Source organism: Pleuronectes platessa, chromosome 2, assembly GCF_947347685.1.
Source record: "Pleuronectes platessa chromosome 2, fPlePla1.1, whole genome shotgun sequence".
Classification (NCBI taxonomy): Eukaryota; Metazoa; Chordata; class Actinopteri; order Pleuronectiformes; family Pleuronectidae; genus Pleuronectes; species Pleuronectes platessa.
Genome location: NC_070627.1, coordinates 10,329,579 through 10,356,967, shown reverse-complemented (window position 1 = coordinate 10,356,967; position 27,389 = coordinate 10,329,579). Strand labels below are relative to the sequence as shown.

The 27,389-nt window shown below is 42.8% G+C and overlaps 1 protein-coding gene across 1 annotated transcript; it reads right to left on the bottom strand.

Annotated features, from left to right (window-relative positions):
* Window positions 1-1,490: 1,490 nt before the first annotated feature.
* dusp7 (dual specificity phosphatase 7) lies at window positions 1,491-11,880 on the bottom strand. The gene is made up of 3 exons (XM_053434761.1): window positions 11,334-11,880; window positions 9,221-9,649; window positions 1,491-6,308 (listed from the first exon to the last, which is right to left on the bottom strand). The coding sequence occupies exons 1-3, from the start codon at window positions 11,743-11,745 to the stop codon at window positions 5,992-5,994; spliced, it is 1,158 nt and encodes a 385-aa protein (XP_053290736.1). The 5' UTR covers window positions 11,746-11,880; the 3' UTR covers window positions 1,491-5,991.
* Between the last annotated feature and the right edge of the window lie 15,509 nt (window positions 11,881-27,389).

Genomic DNA, 27,389 nt, shown 5'->3' with positions numbered 1-27,389 from the left:
TCAGGGAGAGAACCACTGTTTCTTGGAGAAGAAGAAGAAGAAGAATATGAGAATAAGAAGAGCTTATTCACCTTCTTCACCAACAGTTATATGAGAAGATCGATACCACTCTGACCGCTGTCCGGGAAAAATGCAGCGGGAGTGAGAAGCCTTTTAGCGTAGCTTAACATAACTACTGGGAAACAGCTCATTTGATTACAGATCCAACGCTCCCACCCAATCAACGCAAGCATATGACCCCTGCTTACTGGGAATTTCTCATTCGTGGAATATGATTATAATTCACGATTCTGGTCATGAGTCTCGGAGAAGGGGAGACATACGCTGATCCACTTATGAGTGTGAAGCCCCAGACGTTTAAGGGCATCAAAGATCTGTAATTCCATTTGTCCCTCTCGTTTCATTCATTATCCAAATTAACCAGCCAGCACCAAAGAGAGGTAGCGTGAGCGGATCGTCAAACACACAGCAGCTGTTCCTAACGCCTCCATAGCTTTCTAAAAGTGGATTATGTGCCAGGATAATTCTTGGAATTGTTGTCAGGAAACCAATGGAAAGTCCAAACAAGTTAGGGTAGCCCTGGAGCCTAACCCTAACCCAAGTCCGAATTAAACAAATGAGATTCAGTATAATGTTTCAAATATGGAGCATTAGAGGTGCTGCCGAGCTCATTTCTACACCTTTGACTGAAGCCAGGCAGTAGCCATAGCTTCAAATCTATGAACGTAAGGGAATCGATCTATGAAGACAGTTGGATTGTGATCAAAGTGGTTGAGGAAGTATTTTCCTGTCTTTTAAGACAAACACAAACGTGTTCCTTCTTTACTGCACACAAACACACTGTGGCGTATGAGACGGGAAGTGGTGGAGTTTCAGTTTAAGCAATCCAACGTGTGGCGGTCAGAAACCTTTAACTCCACAGCGAGGACGCAACCAGACAATGACTCTTTGTGTGTGTGTGTGTGTGTGTGTGTGTGTGTGTGTGTGTGCGTGTGCTAAAGAAGCTAAGGGGAAGTCTTAGGCAAAGTAAAACCAAACAAACTTGTTTAACTACATATAATGCTTCCACTACACTTATTCCATTATTATAATGTGGCTACAAACAGTTAACTTATTAATCAATGCATTGTTACCATTTAACTGTCTATATGTTGTATGGGATTTGTATCAATTTTTTTGTGTTTATTAAATAATTTATAGAAAACTAAATCAATAAAATTACACAACAAGTCAGTTGTTGAGAAATTTGCGAATATGAACAACTTTGTGTCGCAATATTTTTTTCTTCTCATTTTCCATTATCCTGTTTCTTGCGAAATCATCAGATTCATCTTGACCCTGAAGTTTGTGTGTTGATAAATAAATGAGCAGATTAATACTGCACAATAGATTCTGTCCATATGCTGGACAACAGATGACAAATTCTTCGGCTTCAACTGGATCTAGCTCTTAATGTCACCTTGCAGTAAGAACAACGAAGAAAACACATATTAAAGAAAAAAATATTTCAATATTTATTTGCGGTATAAACATGTCTCATGTTGTTTCCATACACTGTACATTACATAGGGTCAGTCGTATTTCCTTCAGAGGACAGAAAGGTGAAGCTGCCTCGGTTTGACACGCACCCTTGTTTTTATACACAGACAGATTGCATCTTGTTTTAAAAACTGTTTACAGCACAATACGAAACAGCTTTTCAACATGTGTCTGAAGCTGTAACACGATGCAAGATGCATTGTCAAAAAAATCCCTGAAAAATTCCTCACTGAGGTAACATTTTTAAATCATTCACTTTTTCTTTCACTTTGTGTTTTTAGGCCGCCGCTCCCGCTGCTCCCGCTCGCTCATGTCTTTACCTCCCGAGCACATTCTTACCGAGATGTAGCTACAAGTTTAAGGACACAGAAACTGCCGTTCCCGCGATCTGGCAAATTTACAAACAGAGAAAAAGACTTGATTTCTCTTTCATTGTTACAAAGACACAAAAACTCAAGAAAGCAGCTTGAAATCAACCATTTCCTTTTTTTAAATAGAAAAGCTCCGTACTGAAATATATTTCAATCCTAGGGTGCAAGTGATCAAGTCCTCAGCGTTTTTTTTCTTATTGTAAGTGGGATATGACTCCGGACGAGGGAAGTCCATTCAAGCATGGTAGTATTATTTTCATCTCTGATGCTATAATGAGAGAGGAACTTTTGCATATAAATTCATAACATATATATACTTATATATATATTCATATAGAAAGGCCACAGGAATAGCATAGAGCACAATATATCAAAACAAGACGGAAAAAGACCTTGTAATTATTTAAGCCAGGTGGTGTAATCTTCTATTGTGAAATATAACTGGCATGCTGAACCACAGCTCTGGCTGTGTGAAGCAGTGTGTGTCTGTGTGTGTGTCTGTGTTTGTGTGTGTCAAAGAGGGCATCTTTCAGGTTAATACTGGGCACAGCGGCCCTACATTTTTGGACACCCCAGGAGAAATGTTACTTCAGTCCACAAGCCATAATCGAACTGGATGTTGTATAATCATATAGAAGAGATATATAGAGTATAAAAGAAGTAGAATTGAAAAAAGTTGAGGTCTTGAGTCTACAAAATACTGCAAAAAAGGTGTTTTGATATATTGCAGAGTAACAAACACGACCTCGTGTGACCCGTTATGGTAAAACGACAGCTGGCTGTCCGTTATTACCATGTTCTGATTCAAATAACAGTTAACAAACATTTATTTTTATTTTTTTACACAATGCTTTTTTCTAAAGTGAGATACAAAGAGTATTGAACAGTCAGCATTAGAAACAAGTTAGAAAGATTATATAAGGCCAGCTGAAACCAGCCCTGTTCTGCTGCTGTCCCCTCGGAAACCCAGTTCTTTGTTTCTGCTTTGACCCCGTCCACATTTTCACTTTCAAACTAACGCTCTGAACTTCTCTGTAAGACACTGGGCCTCATGCAAAAACACACTCTCACAAACAGGTCCGTTATTATCACATGTGAGTAATTCGTGAGAACTAAGTTGGATTTAGGCCTGAGGAAGACCTCTAGATGGAAACGTCACTAATAAAACTAAAAGGAGCTGGAATGTTAGTGCCTTAATCCAGCACCCATTCCACTGAGGTTTTCTGGATTTGCTCACGACGTCTCTTAACTTGTTACATTCAACTCTTGTTTCCTCTGCAATACAAAGAAAAACTCATGAGTAGTCTGGACCTGTCGTGTGAGTCACCAACAGTCTGCCTTTCTCCCCCAGGCGGAGAGAAACATGTTTGACGTATAAATCTTTATGAATTGAAGGTTTGAATGTGTTCCAGACTTACGTAAATGCTTGAGTTCAAGTTTTGACTGGCATGAGAGTTCAGTCTCAGCTGCCTCAGCATCTCTCTGCTGTTCACAGATCCAAACATCTGATGTTCCATCTGGAACAGAACAGCACCTGTCGCCTGGTGGTATGCCGTGTCTCACTTTTAATTATCAGCAACCACTTTGCTGCAGCAAGATATTTTTTGGCATCAAACTCATATCTACTCAGCTACTTGTCTGTGTTTTTGGGTCCCTAAGCACGACCGACTGATGTGTTTTGGTCTCCTGATTTCTGACATGGTCCTCAGTATGAACTTCTGCTTATTTAAATCGCAGTGACATATTTGTGAATAAAACTTTCTTACAAATGTGAGCGAGACACGTCGCTTCACGTGGTTATTTTTAGGTGCCCATTAAGGTAATGGCCACGATTTACGAAAATGTACCTCTTTGTTAATAATTTCTAAATCCAACTTGAAAATGAAAATGTTCTTGCATGAGCCCAAGTGTATCTACAGACGTTGCCCAAAGTCCATGTGCTGCAGCCCTAAAACCAGCCTAACCATAACCTACATTACTTACACAATTAATGCAGCAGAAGTTCATTTGAACGTTTTTTTTTTGATATTTTTTCTTAAAATCATTGAAGGATTCTTTTTGATTTGTTTTTCAATTCATATTTAAGAAGTTTAAGTGCTACTAATGTGGACCGGGTCTGAGAAAACTCCCTGACCACATGCTGTCGCCGCCATGTTCAGCAGCAACAGCAGTTAAAAAAACAGTCCTCAGCGTTCATCTCCCAACCCGGTGAATCGACATCCAGCCTCTATCATCCTATTTATCATTTTTGTGTTTATTTCGTTGAATGTACCCGAGGCTTAAGGGTAATTCAACCGATTCTTTGATGAAATAGGGGATCCCCCGCCAGAAAGACCTTCCTTTCCATTTTCTCCATTGCAGCTAAGGGACGTGAAGCTATTAAGTAGGTTAAGTGCAGTCTGTAGCTGAGTCCCCGTCCACAACACCACAACACTGACACAGAAACCGAGTTACAATCACAGTCCCTTGTCCATGAGTCCCTTTTTTTTTTGGCATCTATTTGGAACCTGAAAGGAACCGAAGATAGACCAACAAATCAAACCAGCTCCTCTTGGGCAGGAAGAAGTTTGCAGTGTAGGTAATACATGAGAGTTGAGGCACTTCTTTGCCCGACGTCGCTGGAATAAGCTGCCCCAGAAGTGTTAAAACTACCCAAGATTCTCCAACCCCAACTCGAAGCTCTCGCCCAAGTCCCAGCCTCAAAGTACAAGAGTCCCGGCGGTTAGAAAACCAGTTTGGCAAAAACACAGTAAGACAATACGTTGTGATGAAACAACCAAGGAAGTTCAGAGTCTGGTTTCAGACTGAAATGAAACAACTTAGGCAACTGGATAAACAGTCATGTTGGGGAAGGAAGTAGGAACTGGGAAGTTGCACTTGAAATCTCATGCCAACATCAAATCTGGTCGCACACCCGACCACAATTCAACTGGCAACTCCGTGTCTGGTCTAACCCACAGTTTGACTCTAACTCATCCCTGAACCCTGAACCCTGGTCCTATGCCCTGGGCCCAGCTCCCCCCCCCCCCCCCTCTGCACGGTGCAGCTGTCTGGACTCGTCGCAGCCTGGGACTGGCCCTCTTCTCTCCTCTCTCCCCTCCTCCCCTCTGAATGTCTATTTATCTGCCTGCTTCCAGCACCGGCTCCAAGTGCCAACAAGTCAATGGCTACACCACTGTGCAAACTGCATTAGGTCATTACAAACCTAAAAGAAAAACAAAAAACAACAAAAAAAAGAAGACAACTCACAACAAGGTTCCTTTGAAGGCGTCGCCCACTCTCCTTTAGTTTTACAATCTCTTGAGCCATTATTGGATTGGATTACTTTGTTTTTTTTGGACAAAGATAAAAGTTCTGTGTAAATATTTATATATCGTATAGATTTGTGCATAAATGTACACAAAAATATACAAAATGCATATAGACATACTTGTTAAGGACTGCCCATACAATTTCGGCTATGTACGTTAACATACATACAGTACAAACATACATACTTTTGTTTATGCGTGTGCACGCATGTGTGTGTGTGTGTGTTAATTCCTTGGTTTTTAAAAACTCTACATTCAGTAGAGCGAGATTTCCTACGAGTAAATCCCGGATTCTCCACTTGGCACCAGTCAGCTCAGCTCGGGGGGGCCGAGACAGAGACAAGGACAGGACCGGAGGACGCCGTCGCATCACAAGTCGAGCGCCGCAGACGTTCCCCTGCCCCCGACCTTTGTATGAAGCTGTCACCCTTCGCTCAGGTTCTCAATCGGTTCACTCTCCTCCTCTCTGAGCTCTTCCTCAAGATTCAGTCAACTCTGAGGAAGACGCCTCTGTCTGTCAGTTCCTCGCTCTAGGTTTCTTTTTTTTGTTTTAAATCACTCGCCTTCCCCGTGTTAACGTGGCCTCTGTGACCTCCGCTGTCCGTCCGACGCTGCTCCGTGGCCAGGCTCTAGGACAACGAGCTTCAGGAGGCCAAAACATTCATTACAACTGGCTGGGTGAAGCAGGCTCAAGTGCAGCCACTTGTTACGATGGTAACAACACCAGCTTGACCCGGCCCCCCCCCCCCTCCCCTCTCTCCCTCTGATTTTCATGTGGACTCCAGCGTGTCCAGTTGAAACACATTGTGATTGGTCGGCGTGGTGAAGAAGAGCTGGTCGTGTGGCGGGGAGGTCGAGTGGTTGTCGCAGGGGCTGTTGAGGCCCAGCGTCCGCTCAAAGTCCAGGAGCTGGCCCATGAAGTTGAAATTGGGGGAAATGTTCGACTTTTTGCGCTTGACGAAGTCGTAGGCGTCGTTGAGCGACAGGTTGAGCTTCTGCATCAGGTAGGCCACCGTGACGGTCACCGAGCGGCTGATCCCGGCCAGGCAGTGGACCAGGATGCCACACTTTTTCGAACGTGCCTCGTCTGAGGATGAGAGGGGGGGGAGAACCATGAGAATGGGAGAAAGCATGAGAAAGAGGATAAGACAACTTTTAAAGTCCATAAAACCCTGTATCATACATCTAAGACTTTAAATTATTAATGAGCCAGAAGATTTTCTAATAAAATTTCGAATTGCCTTGTTGAGATTTCAAGCACGTTTTGAATTAGGGGGAAAGCCAATCGTTAGTTTCATCACCCTTCTCCATATAAAACCAAATATCAATATAAAAAACGAGTTACCAGTTATGTAAACTGATCAAAGCGATGACCTCTGATTTGACCTCATTCACACAAAAACAAACACTTCTGCTGTGTCAACAAACAAGAATTATTAGTCTTTTTAAGCAACTTAAAATGCAAAAGGACAAGATCATTGATCAAATGAAGAATCTAAATAATTATTGTACTCTGACGAAGTAGGACGAATATAGACGTGTCCTGAGAAACTGTGATGGATGTTATATGATCTTTTTTTCCTGATATTTTAAAGACCAAATGATGAATTACGACAAAATCCCCTTTGTATTAAAATGATTTGTTAGACGCAGCTCAAATGTGGTCACAAGTAAAGTCATAGCAAGTAGTGATGTAACCAATATTCAATTGGCAAGTTTTGACAGTTGAATTATCATTTGTATGATCACATGTTACATTTAGCAGAAAATTCGTTTGACAAAAGAATCACTTTAAAGACATCACTCAACAACGTTTTCTCTTTTTCATTTTTAAGTTAAAAAACAGGGTCACTGAAGGTCACTGAAGACTGATACTGATCATCCAGCCCTGATTCAACACCATCTGTTGTATAACACATTGACTCCCACGCAAAATATGGAAAAAAGAAAATCTGACCTTGTTTTTTTTCAAAATGAAAAAAAGACTCATTTAATTTACAAGTGCAATTCAGAATATCATGTCTCAATGACAGCGGCCAGTCGTGCTTCATTCTGCTTTCTAGCTCTCAGTCTGTATAAAAACATGAATAAAAAAGAAACATCTTACATTATTAACAAGCTACGTCCATCCACCTTTTTCGAGCCCTCGCACTTGCATCACTAAAGGCCATTAGGGCGAGAGTTAAGTGCTTCTTTCCTTTCTTTCTTCCCTCTCTCACTCTCTTTCATCCTCTCCGTTATCGCTCTCTGCCTCTCCTCACTCTGCCTCCGACTGCATCTCTTGTTGCAGGATTGGGGTCAGATGGCTCACCAGCTCAGGCTGCCAAGCGGAAGCCAAATTAAATTCATATGCGATGTGTTCTTGCTCTCAACAACAAAAGAAAGGGGTGACACATCCTCGTCGGGAGACTTGAACCTAACGATACCAGTCCCAGAAGTCGAATAAGTAACCAGGAGTTAATCGGCAATGAGCTGATCTTTAGAGCATTTGCAGCATTACGTCACTGCAACATCCTTCCATTTGTCAGGCTGTGAAAATAACAGAATACCCCCCCCCCCTCCCTCTACGCATTAAAAACCTGCTTCGATAATAATTTCAGACATTTAAGGAATCCGCAGTTTACAGCACTAGCACAGCGCGAGGTCACATCTTTTTCAACCCCCGAGCTTATCTCCTTTACCCATAATTACCCTGCGGTTAAGATGTGATGTAATTCCTGCACATTACAGCCAGTCAGGCAGCGCCGTTTACCATCAGCATGAACCCAATCTGCCAGGACCTCGGGCTCTGGCATATGTCACACTTCCTCACACCTACGCAGAAACATTACCCCCCCCCCCCCCCCTCGAAGAGAAAGAAAGGTCAGGGGTCTGGACAATCTAAGACAAACATAAAAGCTCTGGCACCGAGTCATCAGAGAGGGAATTCGCTCATTCCCGAGGAGTTAAGTCACAGGGAACGATGGGAAAATGCATGAGAACGATGCTGAAGAAGCCGGATGAGAGTCATGTGGCTTCAGTGTGCTCTCAGTCTCCCAAAGATCCATTTCCATGTTTTATTCAAGACCTTGTTTTGTGTTTCGTGATTTTTAAATTCTAATATTTCATCAGTGAAAGTGCAGCATAGAAATGCTCTAAATTCTGTCTGAAACGATTTCCAGGAAACTGTTTCAATGCAAATAAAAAGCATTTTCTTGATTTATATAGATTTAATAAAGGAGGGTAAATGTAATCTAACATAACGAGAGTCGAAACGAAAAGCGCTGTTGTTTTCTTTGTTCTGTGTGAGAGAAAATCTAATCTTTTGTGTTTTGGACTGTTGGCTGAACAACACAGGCAATTTGAAGATGAACGTAGCCTTCGCAACAACAGCGATGTGCATTTAAAACCATTTGATGACATTTTTATAAACGAAACGACAAATCGATAGAGGATGAACATTGATTGCGTCTCTAGTCACTGCGATTTGATCATTCATTTGACATTTTAATAATTTTTCGGGGGAATATTACAAAATATTCACTGGTTTCTGCTTCTGATGTTTGAACATCTGCTCGAAAAGTCTTGAGATGGTGAAAAGAAACATTTTAACTATGTTATCCACACAAGTATGCAGATTTTTAGACTCTCACGTGTTTTACTTTTGTTGTGTAAATTACTGTATAATTTCGCTTCCTTATTATCTTATATTTCTTTGGGTGAACTGGTCACAGCAGGTAAACAGACGATGATGATGATGTATCATGATTAAATAATGATTTGTTTTAAAGTTGTAAACCACTGAAACGACCATTATATTGAAATTATATAACATTACATTATAATGAAAGTTATTATGTAGTTTAACCCTAAACAAAACCATGTTTATAGTTGACTTTTGACCTTTTATAAATCCTCTATTAATCAAGAAAACTATCGGCAGATCAATCAATGATCAAAATACTGCTGTTAACAAATTCATACACGACATTAACTGGAGCACACTCCACCTCTACTCACCGATGAATGAAATGGCCTCTGGGAAAAACTGCGAGAGGTTCTGGCTCCAGTGATCGGAGATGGGGATCTGTTTGTACTTGAAGTCGCCCTCGTGTTCAAACATGTTGGGCAGGTTGGGCGTCACGTTGAGGATGTACTTGATATTGTACTTGCTGAGCACATCCAGGTTGGCGGAGTCTTTGGCACAGCCCAGGTAAAGGTAGGGCAGGATCTGGACGGGGAATGCCGGCTGGTTGCTGGGGAGGGGGCTGCCCTCCGACTCCGTGGCGCTGCCCGGCTCACGGTCCGATTCCCCGTCGGAGCAGTCGGAGCTGATGCGCAGCCCCCCCAGACCCAGGACGGAGGTCGGCGGGGAGCTGCTGGGACAGGAGCAGTCCAGGTTGGTCTCACAGTGGTCGGGGTACTCGGACTGGAACTTGTTGAATCCCCCTGGAGGACGAGGAGAGGACCAGAGGAGAGGGTCAATATTTGGATGGTGAAAAGAAAGTACCAACAGTTGTATAACTGTGAGTTTGTGGTAAAATGCACAATTGAGCATGTTCAAAATGGCAACTGCATTATACAAGAGGTGAAACAGAACAAGAAGCATAACAACATATTAACACTACTAGTAAATAAAATACTTATAAAAACAATAAAAATACGTACTTATATTTTAAGTAGACACATTTTACTTCAAATAAAAACCAAATTCTAATAACATCACATGTTTTAACTGTAACCAGGCAGAAGTGAAGGTCAATGCAATTCACACTTGAAATGAACTCTGGACGTTATGGACAGAAATGATATCAAGATAAAACATTTAATTTCAGTCGATATTGATAATTATCACGTTAAAGGTTAAACTATTATTTATTTTAAGTGAAATGTACAAATCTGAGGTAGATCAGTGATGTCTTACACCTCCCCACCGTGCTTTATGCATAAGATTAAAATCGATACAGATCGAACCTTTGTTATATCGCTATTGATGAATAGTATATTGCGATAAGTATTGTTATTGTTTCATCGCCCAGCCCCACCAGTGTTCCTCTGAGTCTACCATAGTTTAATGTAGCACTACAACACACACTGATGTGGCAGATGATGTTAAACGTGACATTTAAAGCATTATGAATAAAGAGGCTGGACATGGATGTGCTCCATTGTGAACCGCTGAGCCCGGGGAGAATCAGTCAGTCAGTCAGTCAGTCAGTCAGCAGTCATCAGCTCTGCTTCATCACAGCTCTGTGGACTTTTTGTGAATGGCAGCTGGGATTGTCACACCACTCAAACATTGCTGTGATATTCTAGAATCAATCAAACCCATATCTGCTGCTACTGCTCCATGTAATGTGTGTGTGCTGCTTTCATAACTCGTTCTCCTCCGCACGCTGGTGGAGGGTTTCAGAGTGTGTCTACGATTCCTCACTTCCCTGTTCATTCATGAAAAAAAGAGCCAGTCTTCTCCTAAAGGAACACACAACATGGCGGGGCCATTTCTTTTTTTTTTCCCTGTTGCCGCATTTAATTGAAAACATCTTTGACCCGGCTCCATAACAATTGTTCAATGTTTCTCTCGGATAATAATTAACACTGAGAATGACGACGTTTTTATGATAAGAGAAGTGATCCTGTCGAACAGCAAAGTTCATTATGACTTCACACGCTGTTACAGTGTGTCTGTGGTGATGTAATAATTCTTTAGTATAAACAGACACAAGTGAGGCTGCCTCATTCTGATTAATAATAAATAACAGCTCAGGAAAAAACCTCTGGATTTATGCGATGTTTATTATAATCTGTAATAGCACTTTGTCAAAGCTAATATTAGTGGCTTAAGTATATTTTTGCTAAAGCAGACAGACTTTGAAGTGTTTTAGTCTCACATTGCAAACATCTGGAGATGAAACCCAACACAGGTATCCATTCATTTCATTATAAATAATCCAAATAGACCTTTATGATCCCATACTAGGTGTTCTTGAGATGAAGTGACACTAACATGCTGATCTGCATATGTCCTCAAAATGGGACAATGTTCGGACACCACTTGTCTCTGAGTTTCTATGTTAAATGGACAACAACAAACATCCAGACCCTCGTATTCACTGGATAAAAGCGGTCTTACCCTCCAGGTAGAAAGCCTTGCACCCGTCGTCCCGCAGTTTGTGCAGCAGCAGCCCCAGCACGGAGCTCCCCAGCCCGGACTCCTGCCGCTCGGAGGTCGCCTCGTCGTACAGCACCACCACGTCCGTCTTGCAGCGCTTGACGAATTTCTCCTTGTCCTCGTTGTTGGGGATGATGGAGCGGATGGGCAGGTTGCCCTTCTTCAGCCTGCGGAGCATGAGGCCCGGGATGGCCAGGTTGATGGCGGACTCGATGTGCGAGGACTCGTACAGCTCGTGGGCTCTGCAGTCCAGCAGCAGCAGCGCGCCGGCCCCGGACTCCAGCTCCTCCTGCAGCCACTCCACGCTCTTCCCGGACAGCATCATCGTGGTGGTCGCGATCACGGAGCCGCTCCACGGGTCAGTGATGACCATCGGGGAAACGTGACTCCGCCGCTCCGCCGCCGTGACATGAAGAACCGCACGCAGCGAGAAGAGGAGCAAATCACGGCGCTAAAAAACTTGTCCTCCCGGACACCGCCGCTTCTCCGAGGGCGCGCACACACAAACACACACACACACGCACCCAGCACACGCTGCCACACACATCCGACACGCGCGCACCGATGCCCCTCTGGCTGGAGCAGGAGGCTCCAACATGCAGAGGTTTCCTCTCTCTTCCCCCCCAGTCAGTCCGCCAGGAGAAGCGGAGTTTTTCACTCCAGCCCATCGACGTCCATCCGGGCGTCCGGCTCCGAGGCGTCCCGCAGACCAATGACACGGCCCCGTAGGAAGCCTCGTAAGCGCCTCAGGAGCTCGCTGTGCGGGATGAGCTGCCGCCGTTAAAGTCCATGACTCCGGTTGTTGTCCCACACGCTGGCCCGAGGAGCCTCTCTGGTCTGTGCCCGACGCGGGATGCGTTCAAGAGGCTGAGCTGCTGAGAGGAGGGAGGAGCGGGGAGTTAAAGGCGCAGAGCGGCCGCACGAACCCGCTGTTTTCACCACTTCACTGCTGCTGTCCAGTCATTGACCGGCCACACAGCACTGTCTGGTAGTGAGATAGTAATAATGAAACATAATAAAGATAAAACAATGATTATGATAATAGTAAACGATGATAAAAACCAAATAACATGATACAAGGGCTGATGATGGGGAAATTATGATAAAGATGATACAAAAAAATAGTTTTACTTTTAAATAGTTTTACTTTTGAACTTTACTTTTCTTTTTATATATTATATATATTAAGCTCTTTTGTACCTTGCTTCTATTTGCTTCTATCTTAACTGAACTACTGCACTGCTGAGCTGACCGGGTTCTTCTTATCCAACACCTATCATTGTTCTGTTGACCCTCTGTTAGCTGCTTATGCCAAATAAAACTAAATCGGATAAAAGCAAATGAAAGTCAGAATACATGGCGACCTGTGCTGTTCCTTTATGTGGAGCAGGACACTGTGGTGTCTTCACTGGAGCAGGGATCTCTCCTCTGGTGCGTTTCCTTATCTGAACTGAGGGTCAAAGGGTCAGAATGTTGTCTATTCTTTAGATTGCCAAGGCCTCTCTGGAAATGTGTAATATTTGCTGTTGGAATGTGAAATAGATTAAAATCGACTCGACTTCACATTGTTTCTCAGCGTTCTCTTAGTTATAATCCCAACTCTGTGTTACCTCCTAACTCAACACTAAGCAGTAGGTATCAGGTGGGATTGTTACCTTAATGTTCATTTAATACAGTCATTAAATGTAATACTGCTTTAGTGGTGTAACACTGAATTCTTGGCTCACACAAGCAGGAGTGCAAAGTACATTTTCCTCCGGTCTCTTCACAACCTTCACTCAATCGAAAACACCTACATCTCATCCACACCTCCACACACTCAGTTACAAATCAATTACTGGACACGTTCCCAACTGAAAATTGCTTTTTGCTGCAAACCACACAGAACTAATACAGTGATACAAATCGACACACACTTCCAAAGTGTGCTCGCAGAAACTCTGATGTCTCTGTCGGGCAGTGAAAACCTCAGCCAAATCTCTCCTCTTGCTTTTTTCCCCCTTGATGACACAACAGACGCTGTATCACATAGTAATCTCATAATAGTAATAATCATATAATAATACATGTATTTGCATTGTGCTTTTAAAAAAAACTTTTGCGTTTAGAATCAACGACAGTAAATTATATAAAATCAATTACAACAGACAAAACCTCATTTGAGATTAATGGCAAAGGGAAAAAAGAAACGACCACGTAAAAGCCATTCAGTGGAAATCTGTTTTTTTCTTATTTTAACAAAATTCTTTCCAAATCAGAGCTGCATGAAATAAGAACATGAATTATTTAGAAACCCATTTGGGGAGAATGCATAATGCAGCACAGGTGTCCCTGTGAGCTTGATTTCACAGTATCATCCTAGTTCAGGGTCATGGAGCTGAAAGTACTGCTGCAACTCCTGATTCATCTTCAAGCATTTTGGATTAATGGAGAAGTGTTGAATCCACATAAAAGAAATATGATGATATGATGAGTATGATGTGTCCAGAGCTTGAAGTGAAGTCTTTACATTGGTGATTTTGCCCAAACAACACGGTAAACACACATATTTCCACGTGAGACACTGTAACGCGTGAATGTTTCACATTTTTACCTGAAAAATTCCTGGAATTAATTATTTGATTATAAAAGCTTTTTGTCCATCAAAGTCATTTTTGCCCATGCATTGTGTATTTTGCTGCATTATCCATTATTTAATTATGATCAGATGATTTTCTACTATATAAACAATATTGTGCAGATTGTCATAGCAAAGCAGCTATTCCTCAGTTTTGAAATTATGTTTTCCACTTGATGCTATATTTGGATTGATTCATAGATCGCACAAATGGTTGCCAATTAATTTAGTGTCAATCAGTTCATTCTACCAACTATTTTTTATGAGTCAATAGTTGTCAATCCTGTCCCTAAGCAGACAAATGACACTTATATTCTATAGTCAGAGCCATGTGAGGACAGTAAAAACGACGGCTATCCCACATGATTTATCTTTCATTATCGTCAGGTATCATGGCGATGTTATGGATCTTCTCTCTATTTGTCGCAGCTCAGTGGTGGGTTGTGTAGCCTCTGCACAACACAGCCCACCACTAGGTCATCGCTATGTTTCACCATGAATGACCTAATGGGACATCAGCAGGTTGTGACAGAGGCAGAGAGGGGGAAACGAGGAAAAGAGGAGTGTTTGATTTCCTCACAGCTGCAGAGAGGAGGAGCGGGGGATGCACCAGCTGCAGACAATGGCTCTTTATCCCCCTAGCGACTTACGCGCAAACACACACATGCACACACTCACTAACAAAACGCAGACGCACACATAGACGCGTGCACGCAGGTACACAAACGGATACACACCGACTTTAGGCCTCTTGTGTTTCAGCTCCCTTCATGGACAACAACAGGCTCTCTGAGCGTGTGTGCAGACACTGTGTGTGTTTGTGTTTGTCTACTTCCCAGTGGTAAAGAAAACTATGATTACTTATTCTAAAACTTTCACAGCGGAGGACTGTGACTTTCTTTACGGTGTCACTCCATCGGAATTCGTCGGAGGAACACAACCTGTCGCTTTGAAGGCCCCAGTAGACAGGGTGATAATGTCTTATTTGCCATCTGTGTCGGATGTGCACAATATAAATTGTGGGGCTATGTGAGATGAATGCATGGTGAGCCTTAGTGCTACGACGTACCGGTAAAACTGATTTACGCAGACACATTTCGTCCGAAGCCATTATTCATCTGCACTTCTCTCATGTTTCAAAAAACCTAGCAAAACCAAGAACAAGCTTTGGTGCTGGCAGTGCTCAAAGAGGAGGAGACAGTGAAGCTGGATCAAGGCCGTTCTGCAAAGACAGTTGGACATCAGCATGTTTTTGGTCAAGTAGCGTTAGGATAGCATACCAGCATACCAGCATACCCATTTCAACTCATATGGTAATTGGTTGGTTTGTACACGTGGGTTGTAGCGGCAGTTATAATGTTAGATTTGGATATGGATATATATATATATATATAACAGGCTCTGTGCTTAGACTGGATATCCAGATGGACGACATGTCTCACGCTGCCATTTTGCACATACATGACATTACATTACATGTCATTTGGCTGACGCTTTTGTCCAAAGCGACTTACAATTAGTACACTTAACATTTATGAGAGGCCATTTTAGGGGTTCAGTATCTTGCCAAGGACACTTCGGCATGCAGATGGGGAAGAGTGGGGATTGAACCGGCAACCTTCTTGTTGGAGAATGACCACCCACATACGGAGCCAGAGTAGTGATCGGGGGATGGAGCCACGTTTGCGATGTCTCGCTCAAACGTGGGCTAAACCAATCATGAGTCCGTGTCAGTTGCCAATCATCATTATTTCACCCTATTATTACATCAGCAAAAAATGAACATTTAGTAACACAATGGCTTCACTGTTGGGGTCATGTCGTCCATCTTCATACAGTCTATGGCTGGGTGTGCCTCAGGCTTTGTCCAAGTGGTCAACTACAACCTCCGTCAAGGCCGAGCAAACCTACACAGAAACATGTTCGAATCTCATTGCAGACAAAGTAAGACAAAAAAGGAAGTGGTCTGATAGTGGTAATAGTTTTCTTATACGAATTCTTTCCAGGCCCAGCCCTCCACAAAGTTCGGTGGAAATCGGTTGAAAAGTTTCTGCGTAATCCTGAAAACAAACAAGCAAACCAAGAAAAAAAAAACAAAAACAAACAAATCATGTGTCCCAGAACACTTCCATTAAAGAAGAGACAAGCAAAACTCTCTTACATTAATCTTAAACAATAATTTCCATTTGATTTCACGCCTGTCATGATTCAAATATATTCAAATATTCTCAACCAACAATCAATGTGAAAGTTGGAGCAATTTTATATTACTGGTCATTAAAGGCTGGAAAACCCAACTAATCTCTTCAGTGAGACTGTGTGGGTGTGGGTTGATCTGACGTGTAAACAAACAATCATCATCACATCATCAGAAGCATGTGATGCCAGTTTCTTTCCCCCGACTGAGACATGAGTTCATGTGGGGCCTCGTCAGTCATAACGAGAAGTTGACTGAGAAAATACATTTTCAGTGTCTTTAAATTCTTCGTCTGAGTCTTGGTGGTACCAAGCAGGATGTGTTACAAAGAAAAGCAGAATAAGATAAGCCTATATGTAAAGAACGGAATATATTCACCAGTGTCTGAATGACAAAAGACATAGAGCCGCTGCCAGTCTTACCCACCATTGTGAGTCTTCTGGCTCATACATGAATCAAAAGCCTTTAATCTGCCAATATTGGAAAGCACAGAGGCTTTCAGGTCGGTCTCAGCGAATGCATTTCCTGATTCACAATAACTCTACTCCGTGTTTTGCAGAAAAGTTTGCAGAAAACCGGCCTCCTCCGCTCACCGCTGCTCTACAGGGTTTTAATCAGCTTTATTGTTCTCATATTGAAATGAAATACAAAGAAGAGCCACACATAGGAATAGAACTGTAGAGCAGAAGCCATTCAAGCAGAAAAGCAATATATGCTAAATGAATCTATCTTGGTCTGTTGACACAGCGAGACATTTTTCACCGGCGGACAAAGACTCCTGCCAGATGGAAGAGCCTTTAATTTCATCTGAAGTCTATACTTCAGGATGGTAATGTCATTTTCTGAAGCACGCTGTTGAGACGAGCCGCGTTAGTAAATCCAGACCTGAGACTGAAACCCCAGCCCCCCACCCCCCCGCTGGTTTCACGAGCTGGTTTTCTGAATGAAAAGCCACATTTCCCACCAAAAATATTACACAAGTCCAAGCAGAACCCAAACAACACGGAAACATTTTAATGTGAATGTGAAGATATTTTTGGTGAAGTTTTTTTCTTATCGGGGATTAGAGGAGCACTTTATTTCCTTCAGGAAATTAAAGACTACGACAATGTAGACGAAGTGAAAATCCATCCAGAAAAGAACTGTTGAATCTTCTGTTGAGCTGAGATTCAAAAATATTTTTGTTTGACTTTAACTTAATTAGGTTTTATCCATGTTTTCCTGCTGTGACAGCCCCTTGAACAGTGAAACAGGGAAACAGTGACAGATCCTGAAATATCTGAACTCACTATTATATGGTGTGATACATTACTTCCACTATCAACATGTTTGCACAAAATACTCATTGGGAAATGCTCCAAAAATCGCACAATGGTGTTAAAACAGTGTATTTAAGAGACATCAGTGTTCTGGTTACCTGGAGGAAACATTATGTGTAACAGGTCGCTGTATTTATTCATATTAATTAATAGTTAATGATACCAATGTATGTGAAGGGAGCACTGGTGTGGACCCAGTGCTCTTTAAGAAGACTCAACTCATCACCACAGTGATTCACACACCAATTAATGATAGGTGAACTTTTATTGTCATCTTGTGACATATTTAAATATAGAAAGAAAAAAACAATGACAATGTAATAATTTATTAGAACTATGAATCATTTATTTTATATACTGAAAAACACACACAGGTAGATGTTATACATCTGTTATTATATACATTAGTGGTTGGAGATTGTCATTGAAGGGTTTGTTTTGGGGAATAGGAAAGGGGTGAGGGGTGGGAGAGAGAGGGGTGGGAGTGGAAGGTGGGCAGTGGGAGGAGGGGAGGAGTAGGTAGTGGGTTGGGTAAGAAGGTGTGAAGGAAAAAGGGTGAGTGGTTTCAGGGCAAACGTCCTATCATTCCTGTCATCTTTGGAGGTTGATCCGTCTCCTGGTTAAGGAGTTCATCTTAGTCCTCCATCTTCAAGCTGCTCGAACTTTCTGTCCATAACTCCTCTCCACGTTCTCCAGCTTGTTCTCCAAGTCACTGAGCTTGTGCAGGCAGTCTAGGTAAGACCTGGTAGAAGCTTGTCGTTTCCTGATTTCCTTTTTCACCAGCTCCTCCTTACATTTGACCTCCTCCTGGAGATTTTTCTGTTCACCTTTTAGATTGTCAACTTGCTTCTTTAGAGTCTTGTTTTCTTTTTCAATGGCCTCCACCTCCCTGCTGCTCACTCCCTCAGTCAGAGTCGTCTCCTTCCGCAGCTTCGCCGCCTGCATCTTTAACTGACTCTTGTTGACCTCCTTTTCTTTGACCGTGAGCGTGGCCGGGCAGTTAAGGTAGGGGGTGGTTTGAAGAAGCTTGTCCTTCTTCTTCAGCTCATCTTCAAGAATCCTCTGTCCGGTCTTGAGCAGGTCGACCTCCTCCTTCAGTGCCTGGTTTTCCTGGACGACCTCCACCTCCCTGCTTCGGCTTGTTTCAGGCTGAGCCGGCTCCTGGTGCAGACTGGCCTCCAAGGTCTCACACTTGGCCTGACACACAGTGAGGTCTTCCCTGATGTATATGTAGGCCCTGAAGCGACGACGTCGTTTCTTCTTCTCTTTTTGTAAGAGAACTTCTCCTACTTTCACCTGCTCCTGGAGCTGCTCGACCTGCTCCTTTAGAGATGAGTTGTCCTCTTTGAGAGCCTTAATCTGACTTATGGCTTGGAGGAGTTCGGCTCGGAAGCTCGCCACGATGTCTTGGTTTTGCATGGTCGACAAACGGAGCAGATCTACTTCCCGATGAAACACGACAGAAACGTGGACTCAAGTTCGTCTGAGGATCGTGGAGAGTTCACACTGCTTCTGCTCTTTTCAGGATTGTAGACACAGAATGACGTTTTCTGCACCTTTATAGATCCAGAGAGTGCAACTTTGATCTTTAACATTAACAAAGATCATAGTCACGTCCTTTGCTCCATTGATCCTTTGTTCATTCCTTTGATAAATTCAGGAACAGAAATACCTTTCCTTAAAACTGTTGAGGGTTAAGAACAAAGCATGTGATTTGTGAATAAGGGCTATACAAATAAAGTTTTATTGATTGATTGGTAATTTTTTTTGATTGATTGATTCCTGCTAATTTCAGTGTAAAAGACTTATTAATGGGAAAACTGAATATCATCTGAAAACCAGTATCAACTTTTAATTCTAACATGCGAGTCAAAACTCAGCCTCTTGAGGAAAGATCCAGTGCGTGAACCATAAATCCACCATGACCTTTTACTCATTCAGACTCACCTCACCTCACCTGGCTTCTTACAGCCTGAAAGCAGGGTTTAATAAGCACCTGACGGCTGCACACATTTACAACACCCCCGCCATATGGTGCATATTAAACAGAGCATTGCAACAACTTGTTCCGTCCTGTACGCCCTTCTTTTAAGGCCAAAAAAAGGTGCTTTGGTAGCCACTGCACCTTCCCATGTTCCATATGAAACAGCTGAATCTTTGCAGTGTGATTACTTTAATCCAGGAGCAGAATTCTGTGTGTGAATGCTGTGACGTGGTCCAGGCAGCACCCGCCTGGAGTATGCGTGATAACGGCAGTATTTTAATAATTTATATTTCCTTATGCAAAAAGTGAGGAGAATTAAACGTTCAGCTCAGCCTTGATGAGTCTCTCTGGAAATAAAATGCACTTCCGACTGGTTGAATGGGAGATTGATCTGATCTTTGTGGACTCGTCTGCTCTTTTCTTTACTATGAAAAGCAGTAAATTGAGGATTTCTGAACCAGAAGATCTGCCCATATTCCTGGAAAATCACCCTGGGTTGTATCCAGTGTTCAGAAAAAGTCTCCCATTCATTGTCAGTGGAACGGCTCCAAAACATTTTTTTCAGAGATTAAAATGTTCTCGTTTCTGGCTCCCGCAGAGATTTAAACTTCATGTTCATAAGACTGAACTGTTTCTGCTCAGTTTGACATTCGTAGCTCAAATTTATTTGAATCTGTTGTGCTTTATCCTGGTAAAATCAATTACATTTTATACAAATGTGTTGCCTTTGCACCATTACAAAGTAAGTTCTTTCCCTTGTTTCCTAAAGATAACTGGGAAAACACCTGGCAGGCATTGAGCTCCTCTTCTTGTTTCGGTGTTTGTGTCTGATGTCTCTTTAAGGCCGACTGTGGTTTAAACCCACTCACCTCAGTGATGGAGAGAGGTGGCCACCCCTCTCCCACGCTAACGCTGGCATTTCCTCTGCTGTTTCCTCTGCCCCCAAACACTCAGGTCGACAACACATAAAAAAACCACAGGCCTGGAAAATGTATCAGGAAGATCTGCCTCCGTCTCTGCTCGGCTGTTCTGTGCTTTGTATCTCTTCAGTAATATGCCAGACGTACTCTGTGCAGGCACTGGGACTGATAGGGATAAAGCTTACTGGTAAATATGTATGAAATGAAATGAGAGATAAAGACCAAGTCTGTGTGGTTCAAGAGAGGACGTAAAAAGCTTCTCTGGTTTTAAACCTCACTCTGAGGTTTATTAATAAGGAGCGACCAGAAGATCTCCGGCTCCGCTTGTGCTCGTGTCGGGTTATTTGAGGAGAAATGTGATCATTAAAATCGTACAATCTACTCCAACACACACAGAATCCGAATCTCAATTTTTTTTTGAGATTCTTCGAGCTCAGATAAGAAAATAAAGAGTGGCTGTAATCGAATCATTCCTATCAATTTCCCTTTCCAGGAACTCAAACGTCAATACAAATTCATAATCTTTCATTAATCTTGAAGAAAGGATGTGCAGATTTCCTTTTTTATTTCATTACGTCCGCCGAGGAGGTTTTTACCCTTGTCTGTTTATTTGTTGGTTCATTTGTGAGCAAGATAAAACAAAAACTCTGAAACGAATTTTCACAAAACTCGGTGGAGGGATGCATTGTGGGTCAGGGAAGGAGCCATTCGTTTTTTGTGCATATCTGAATCAAGGAGCGTAACCCGAGATTTTTTTCCCCAGAACAATTGTTGAATGGTATTTATGAGCTTGAATTTGGATCTAGTGAATTGAAATGTGGTCTCATAAGGGGACTGTTGGTGGAACTATGCACTGTCTGCTTGTCTTTCTAGATTTATTCAAGATTATATTATTACACTCAGATTTGTACAGGGATGTTTCAGGCAAAACAATAGTTTTACGTGTGCATGTGCGTTTTGGTATAAATTAACCAGAGGCAGCTAACATCATGGACCTGATGCTTTCATTCTGGACAAATGTGATGGAAGAACAGAACGCTCTCTCTCAAAGACAGCTGCTGAAACAGCATGAAACATCTGGGATGAGATCATGGGGTGAACTGGTGCAGCGCTCACGGTTTCACACCAGTGGAAAGAAAAGCCAGTGTCATCGCTGGTGTCTGCAGTGGAAGTGTGCAAACATTGGGGGCCATGAATTTTTCAGGAATCTTGAGATTGTCCAGGTGTGGCAGCGAGTGGATAGGTTGAATATGGTGTGTGTGTGTGTGTGTGTGTGTGTGTGTGTGTGTATGTGTGTGTGTGTGTCTGTGTGTGTGTGTGTGTGTGTGTGTGTGTATTGTGAACACGTGCTAACACTGAGAATCCTGAGCCACAGACGTCTCTCGGCAAAATTCATTATTCAAGACCAAACTGGAAAGATGTAAAGAGATAGAGAGACTAACATAACACACAGGAATGAAAGAGAGAGAGAGAACGGACATCTGGATGAAATGACACGAAACCATACAAACTGTGAGGTAATATTTTCTTAATTAAAAAATGTAACATATCAAGGAAATTGTTTTTCGTCAGAAGGGTTTGATAACGTCATCTTTGGAATCATTGACAATTTCTGCACCAATAGATAAAAACAAAAACTTTGTGTGTAAGCCAGATTACACAAGAACCATGAGATGAATCACCAGGAACAACAGGATGTTTTTTCACTCTCTGAAACATTATGAGATCTTTTTTCAACACTTATAATTCATGGATTTTGATGGAAATAAATTTAGGCATATTTAGGGACCTGATATCTGAGAGTGTGCAATTGGGCGCAGCTTCTTCTCTTCCTAAAAATCTCTTTTGACTGGGCTCTGATCTGGATCAGGGTTTGAACGTTAGACCTGTCGACCGGAAATCCCGGTGCCGCTGCTGCTCCGAGTTTGGATCGGCTCCTGGAAACACATTTGACTGGTTCTCAGTCCAAGTGATGATTTAATAAATCACTGAACCAACAACAGAAAAGCTTAAATCTGTTCAACTCTTTATTTGAACGTTGAAATCGTATTCTTTTAAAAGATATGTGTAATCCTCACCCTGCCTACTGTAATAACCTGCAGAGCAAACACACTGTACCTGCGTATGGTCAGATTGTAAAAGCACCAATGTGAGTCATCGTGTGTTAACTCTCTTACACACACACCCTCACACAAAGCCTTCATCCTAGCCCCATTATATCACTATGACAGCTAACAGGCGGGGGCCATAAAGGTAGATGGTCAAAGGTGGTCAAATAACACTAATGATCTGTTGTATCTCCTGAGGAGTTTCTGCCTTCGTGTTCCGTTTCAGCTCAGCTTGTTCCCGACAAAGAGGAGTTGACTCACACAACCTCAACACATTATGAAAGCAGTGTTGAACTATAGAAATGACCACATAACTACTTCCGCTTCAGATTTACAGTAAAACATCAAACTGCCAAGGTTTAGGTGCGTCACATCTGGACTGTACGCAAGTCAAAACTGACTTCTTCAAATGACTAGAAATCGCTCAAACAACTCACAACTGAGAATATGGAACTTTGGCTACTGACTTAGACGTATAGTTAAACTGACATTTGGATCATCAAATTTGATTTGAGTAGCCCACACTCACAATTCACCATCTGTCTGCAGCTCCACATGGTTCAACATCCTCCAAGCTCAACGTTTTTTCTGCACTCGCAACCACAAACACCTTGTGTTATTTCCTGTTTTCGAGACATCACTATGACATTGTTGTGCAATACAAGTTTTGCCCCAGAAATGAGCAAATCGAACAGAAGCATAGCATAGTGAGCTACGGCCTCTCGCCTTCAGCCGCCAGCTCAGATTTCCGGTTGGAGGCCGCTTTAAATGGCGGGGGTGTGAGTAGGACACAGGTGGGGTAGAGGTGAGCCGTGGTTGTGCGAAGGGTGCGGGCGCTCTCGACTTATCGCCACGTTTGTTTTACGGGGTTGGCCGGTTGTAAAGTAGGTCATCAATTTGAAACCATCAGCACAGTCACACCCCTCGGAGCGTGTGCGAGCCGGTTTCATTTGTGTTACCTGAGCAGTGGCTCTGCAGCCATGTGGGATTCAAGAACTGACCTTGGAGCAGCTGACACTGAACCGTCATGCTCCACTGTGTGTTCTCAGAACTGAAGATATATTTAGTGAATCAAAATGACAAATTACAGATGTGTTTAGAATGAAGTTTCTTTTCTGAGACGCATGTGAACAAAGTTAGGTTTCGCTCCACAGATATAAACCCACGGATCTAATGTAATACAAACAGAAGAAGCTTTTAAGATGAGCTGCGGTTTCTTTTCTCGGATTGCCGTTCAACTTGGTCAACAAGATTAAAACCCTTTTTCTTGTTGTATCATCTTACACCAGAGGGGGGGAAAAAAAGGAAAAGAAAGCTCACTCCCTCCATCCATTCACTCCCATTGGGATCGAATGGAAAAGCTGGTTTTGGAGCAGAAGCCGAGGCGTGGGTTGGAGGAGCAGAGCGCCAAACCTCAGCCACTGCCGACAACCACGGCGCAGTCTCAGAGGGGGGAGGCGATGAGACGACAGAATGGAGGGGAGACGAGGGGTGAAGCAGGAAATGAGGCACGGGGGAGTTTTGCCAAAATCCAGCGGTGGACAGAGGCTCAAACACAAACCTGTCAAGACTTTGTGTAAAGTCAAACACATGTACAGGATCATGTAAATGCGACTCATCATTTAAATTGTTATATATTTATTTCATCATCCTGTAATATCTAGTGAAAGACAAATGATAGACAACACAATGTAAACACCACATTTGGGTTTCTGTCTTTAAATGGTTTTAGCAGTGGAGGCTGTTCACATAAAGATATAAAGATCTTTTGTGATTTGCCTTAAACAGAGAGGAAGCTTTTCCGAATCCTTACATCTAACTCCCAGCACATTGTTTTTTAATTATCAGTATGTGAGGTATCCAGCTGGTCATCACCACCTTTCCTCGTTCAGCCCGACACGAGAAATCAGTGTGAGGACCATAGGCTGTGAATTAAGATGGACGACATGTCTGCTCCCCAAGTGAAGCCAAATTGTCTAAAAGTAAAAGGTCACTTTTTAAGTTAAATCACACAGACTTTTCTAGACAGTTATCTCAATTGGTCGAGAGCGTGAATCAGCAGAACTTTGCTGACGCGGCTCCACCCCCATCAATACTACACAGCGTACATGAAAGGTTTGGGACTCCCTGGTCTGAAGCACAGCCACACTCACGGAACAGTCTTTGATGTTTGAAGCAGCCTCACTCTGGTTTTCTTCTTATCTCGAATGTTTTGACGTAAAAAGGTTTCGGGAATTGCTGCAAAATTTGCCTAGAAAATGGCGACATGATGACAGTGCTTAAAAGTGGCGAGTATCAGTGTCATGTTTGGATGTTTGCAATTACCACATGAATACATCTGACCTTTTTTGAAACAACACACCTGCATGTTGGTCAAACGTCTCGTGGTGTCTCTGGAGCTGTGTTAGTTGGCTCATGTTGCTTCGAGGACTCACAAATAAAACACACATCTACGCAACAGTGTCTGACTTTGCGATGACTCACTGGAAACTCTTGTACATCCCAGCCTATAGTTTCCGAAACACTGTGTTTTTCTGTCCTACGTTCCTCAAAAAGCTGTTCCGTGTAGTCTGTGTCCTCACACTGCCTCTGATTTACTTCCAAATACAACACAAAGTCCCTAAAAGTGCTTTCACCACGCTGATGAAGTGATCATTGCAGTGTTTAGGTCAGCAGAGGGAGTTTATAACGCAGGCTGGTACAACTTGTACTTCTAAGAATACACACTGGCAGTGCATGTTTTGTGAAAACTGCTTGTTTTTCGGGTCCGGTGAAACCATGTGTGTGGATGTGTAACCTCCACCTGCTGCACCAGGGCACAGCAGCGACTGGGTATCATCTCCATCTCATAAATCTGACAGATTATGACGAAATGTTTGAGGAAACAAAAAGCCAAGACGAGCCAGAGAGTACAAAGGCCTGACACACTGAACCAGTAAAATACTAAAACACACACACACACACACACACACTGCAACCACAGCACACCAGGAAAAACATATCCAGATGTTCTCCGCATAGGATTAGTAACCCACTCCCTCCCACACACCCACACACTCACAGGCACATGTGCACACACACACACTTGTGGGCCACACATGGGCTACATATTACAGAGGCCCGCTCTCCGACTTCTCTTTTCTTTCTTTGTCATGATCACAACGGCACACACACTTACACAGCTATACATGTGAGGACAGAACCCTCACGTGGAAATCACCGAGCCCAGCCATTAGCAGGACGCTCTGTCGGAGGCCAGTTTAAGACGAATGATTCACGACGTTTGAGTGACAGTGTGAAAGTTTAACGGTGCAGAAAACACAATACGTATAAATACGTTTTCCTTGAGAGAAAGTGTAAAAGTATTGATGTCAAAATATTCTATAGGTACCAAAAGTAAGAGTTTTGATAATGCAGAACCCTTCAGGATGATATGAGATGCTTTCCTTCACTAATTATAGGTGATGTATTGTAGTGTGAACATTAAATAGGAAGTTGTAGCCGGGGATAAATGTAAGTATTTCATCGTATTAATATTTACATACAGTTTCCAATAGACTGTATGTAATGGAGTAGAAGTATGACGTAGAAACATAGTTACTATATGTAGTTAGTTGTGAACTTCTTGATAAAAGGTAGTCATATCTGCCACTGACTGATTATCCAGAATTAAACTGAACCAAACATAAGCCTAAGATTAACCCTTAAGTTGAACACATGCACACACACACACGCACACCCCTCCTCTCCTCCACTAGAGCTCCTGGCAGGCTGTCTGGTTGAGGCCCATAGTAAAGGGAACTGTTTTTCTCTGGCATGAGTGTCTGTCTGTGTGTGTGTGTGTGTGTGTGTGTGTGTGTGTGTGTGTATATGTGTGTGTGTGTGTATATATGTGTGTGTGTGTGTGTGTGTGTGTGTGTGTGTGTGTGTGTATATATGTGTGAATGTGGGTCCATGGGCCCCAGACAGGAAGGAAGAGCGTGGGCCCGGCCGTACAGCTCCAGAATTCCGGTTTTGTTTTTCTTCTTTTTCCATCAGTGCGGAGCCTGAGCCGGGTCTTAAAGAAACAGTCATTAATACCCCCCCCCCCCCCCCCCTCTTAATGACGCCACGCTGTTCTGTGAGTCCTCTGCACTAGGCCTCAGTGTGACTCATTACTTGAGTATGTAAAGATAGAACCACTTTGCCCAATAAAAGAAAAACTCAAATGAATGTGTAGCTCTTTCATGGCTCAAAATGTTTCTGCTCCTCGAGAAAATCCCAGTGAGCGTCTGAGCGCAGCCTCGGGTTCATTTTCATTGAAGATTCTAAAAATAAGAGTTACTGATCCAGCATCAGTGGTCAGGTTGCGTAAATTACTCAGGGGGTGAAACATGAGGGTTTTGAACAGGAGCGGGAGCCGGAGGATTTCGCTGACGCCCCCACGCTTCTGTAACAAACCCGTCAGGATCTGGCAGAGAACGGCTTGAAGCTGACTGGCTGTGAACGATGGATGACACAGCTCTTCCCCCCCCCCCCCCCCCGCCCCCCAGCCGGGGACAATGTAGAGGTTTCTCGGGTAACCGCCTGGGCTCTGTGGACCAATCAGAGTGGAAACGGGTCTCTTAAAATTAAAGGGTGACCTCATTGTTTTTGGCAGCGATTATGAAAATAAACCAACTTTCACCAGATACGCAGACAAACCCCAGTGTTGTGGAAGAGGAATAGTTCTATCAACCAATTTCAAGTCAGAGACATTTATTAAAAAGGACACAATAACTTACTGTGAGCGTATAAAAGTTGAAAGACTCTTATCTACCAGACTGCACTTATTACAATAAGGAGTTTACAGTGTAAAACAAATCCAACTTGTAGCCAATGCAAAAAGCACCA

Excerpts from the sequence above, each read along its gene's own strand:
- dusp7 (XM_053434761.1), bottom strand. The coding sequence starts at position 11,745 with ATGGTCATCACTGACCCGTGGAGCGGCTCCGTGATCGCGACCACCACG. Across the intron at positions 9,650-11,333 it reads CAAGGCTTTCTACCTGGAGG|GGGGATTCAACAAGTTCCAG; the intron begins GTAAGACCGCTT and ends CTCGTCCTCCAG. Across the intron at positions 6,309-9,220 it reads AGAGGCCATTTCATTCATCG|ACGAGGCACGTTCGAAAAAG; the intron begins GTGAGTAGAGGT and ends TCTCATCCTCAG.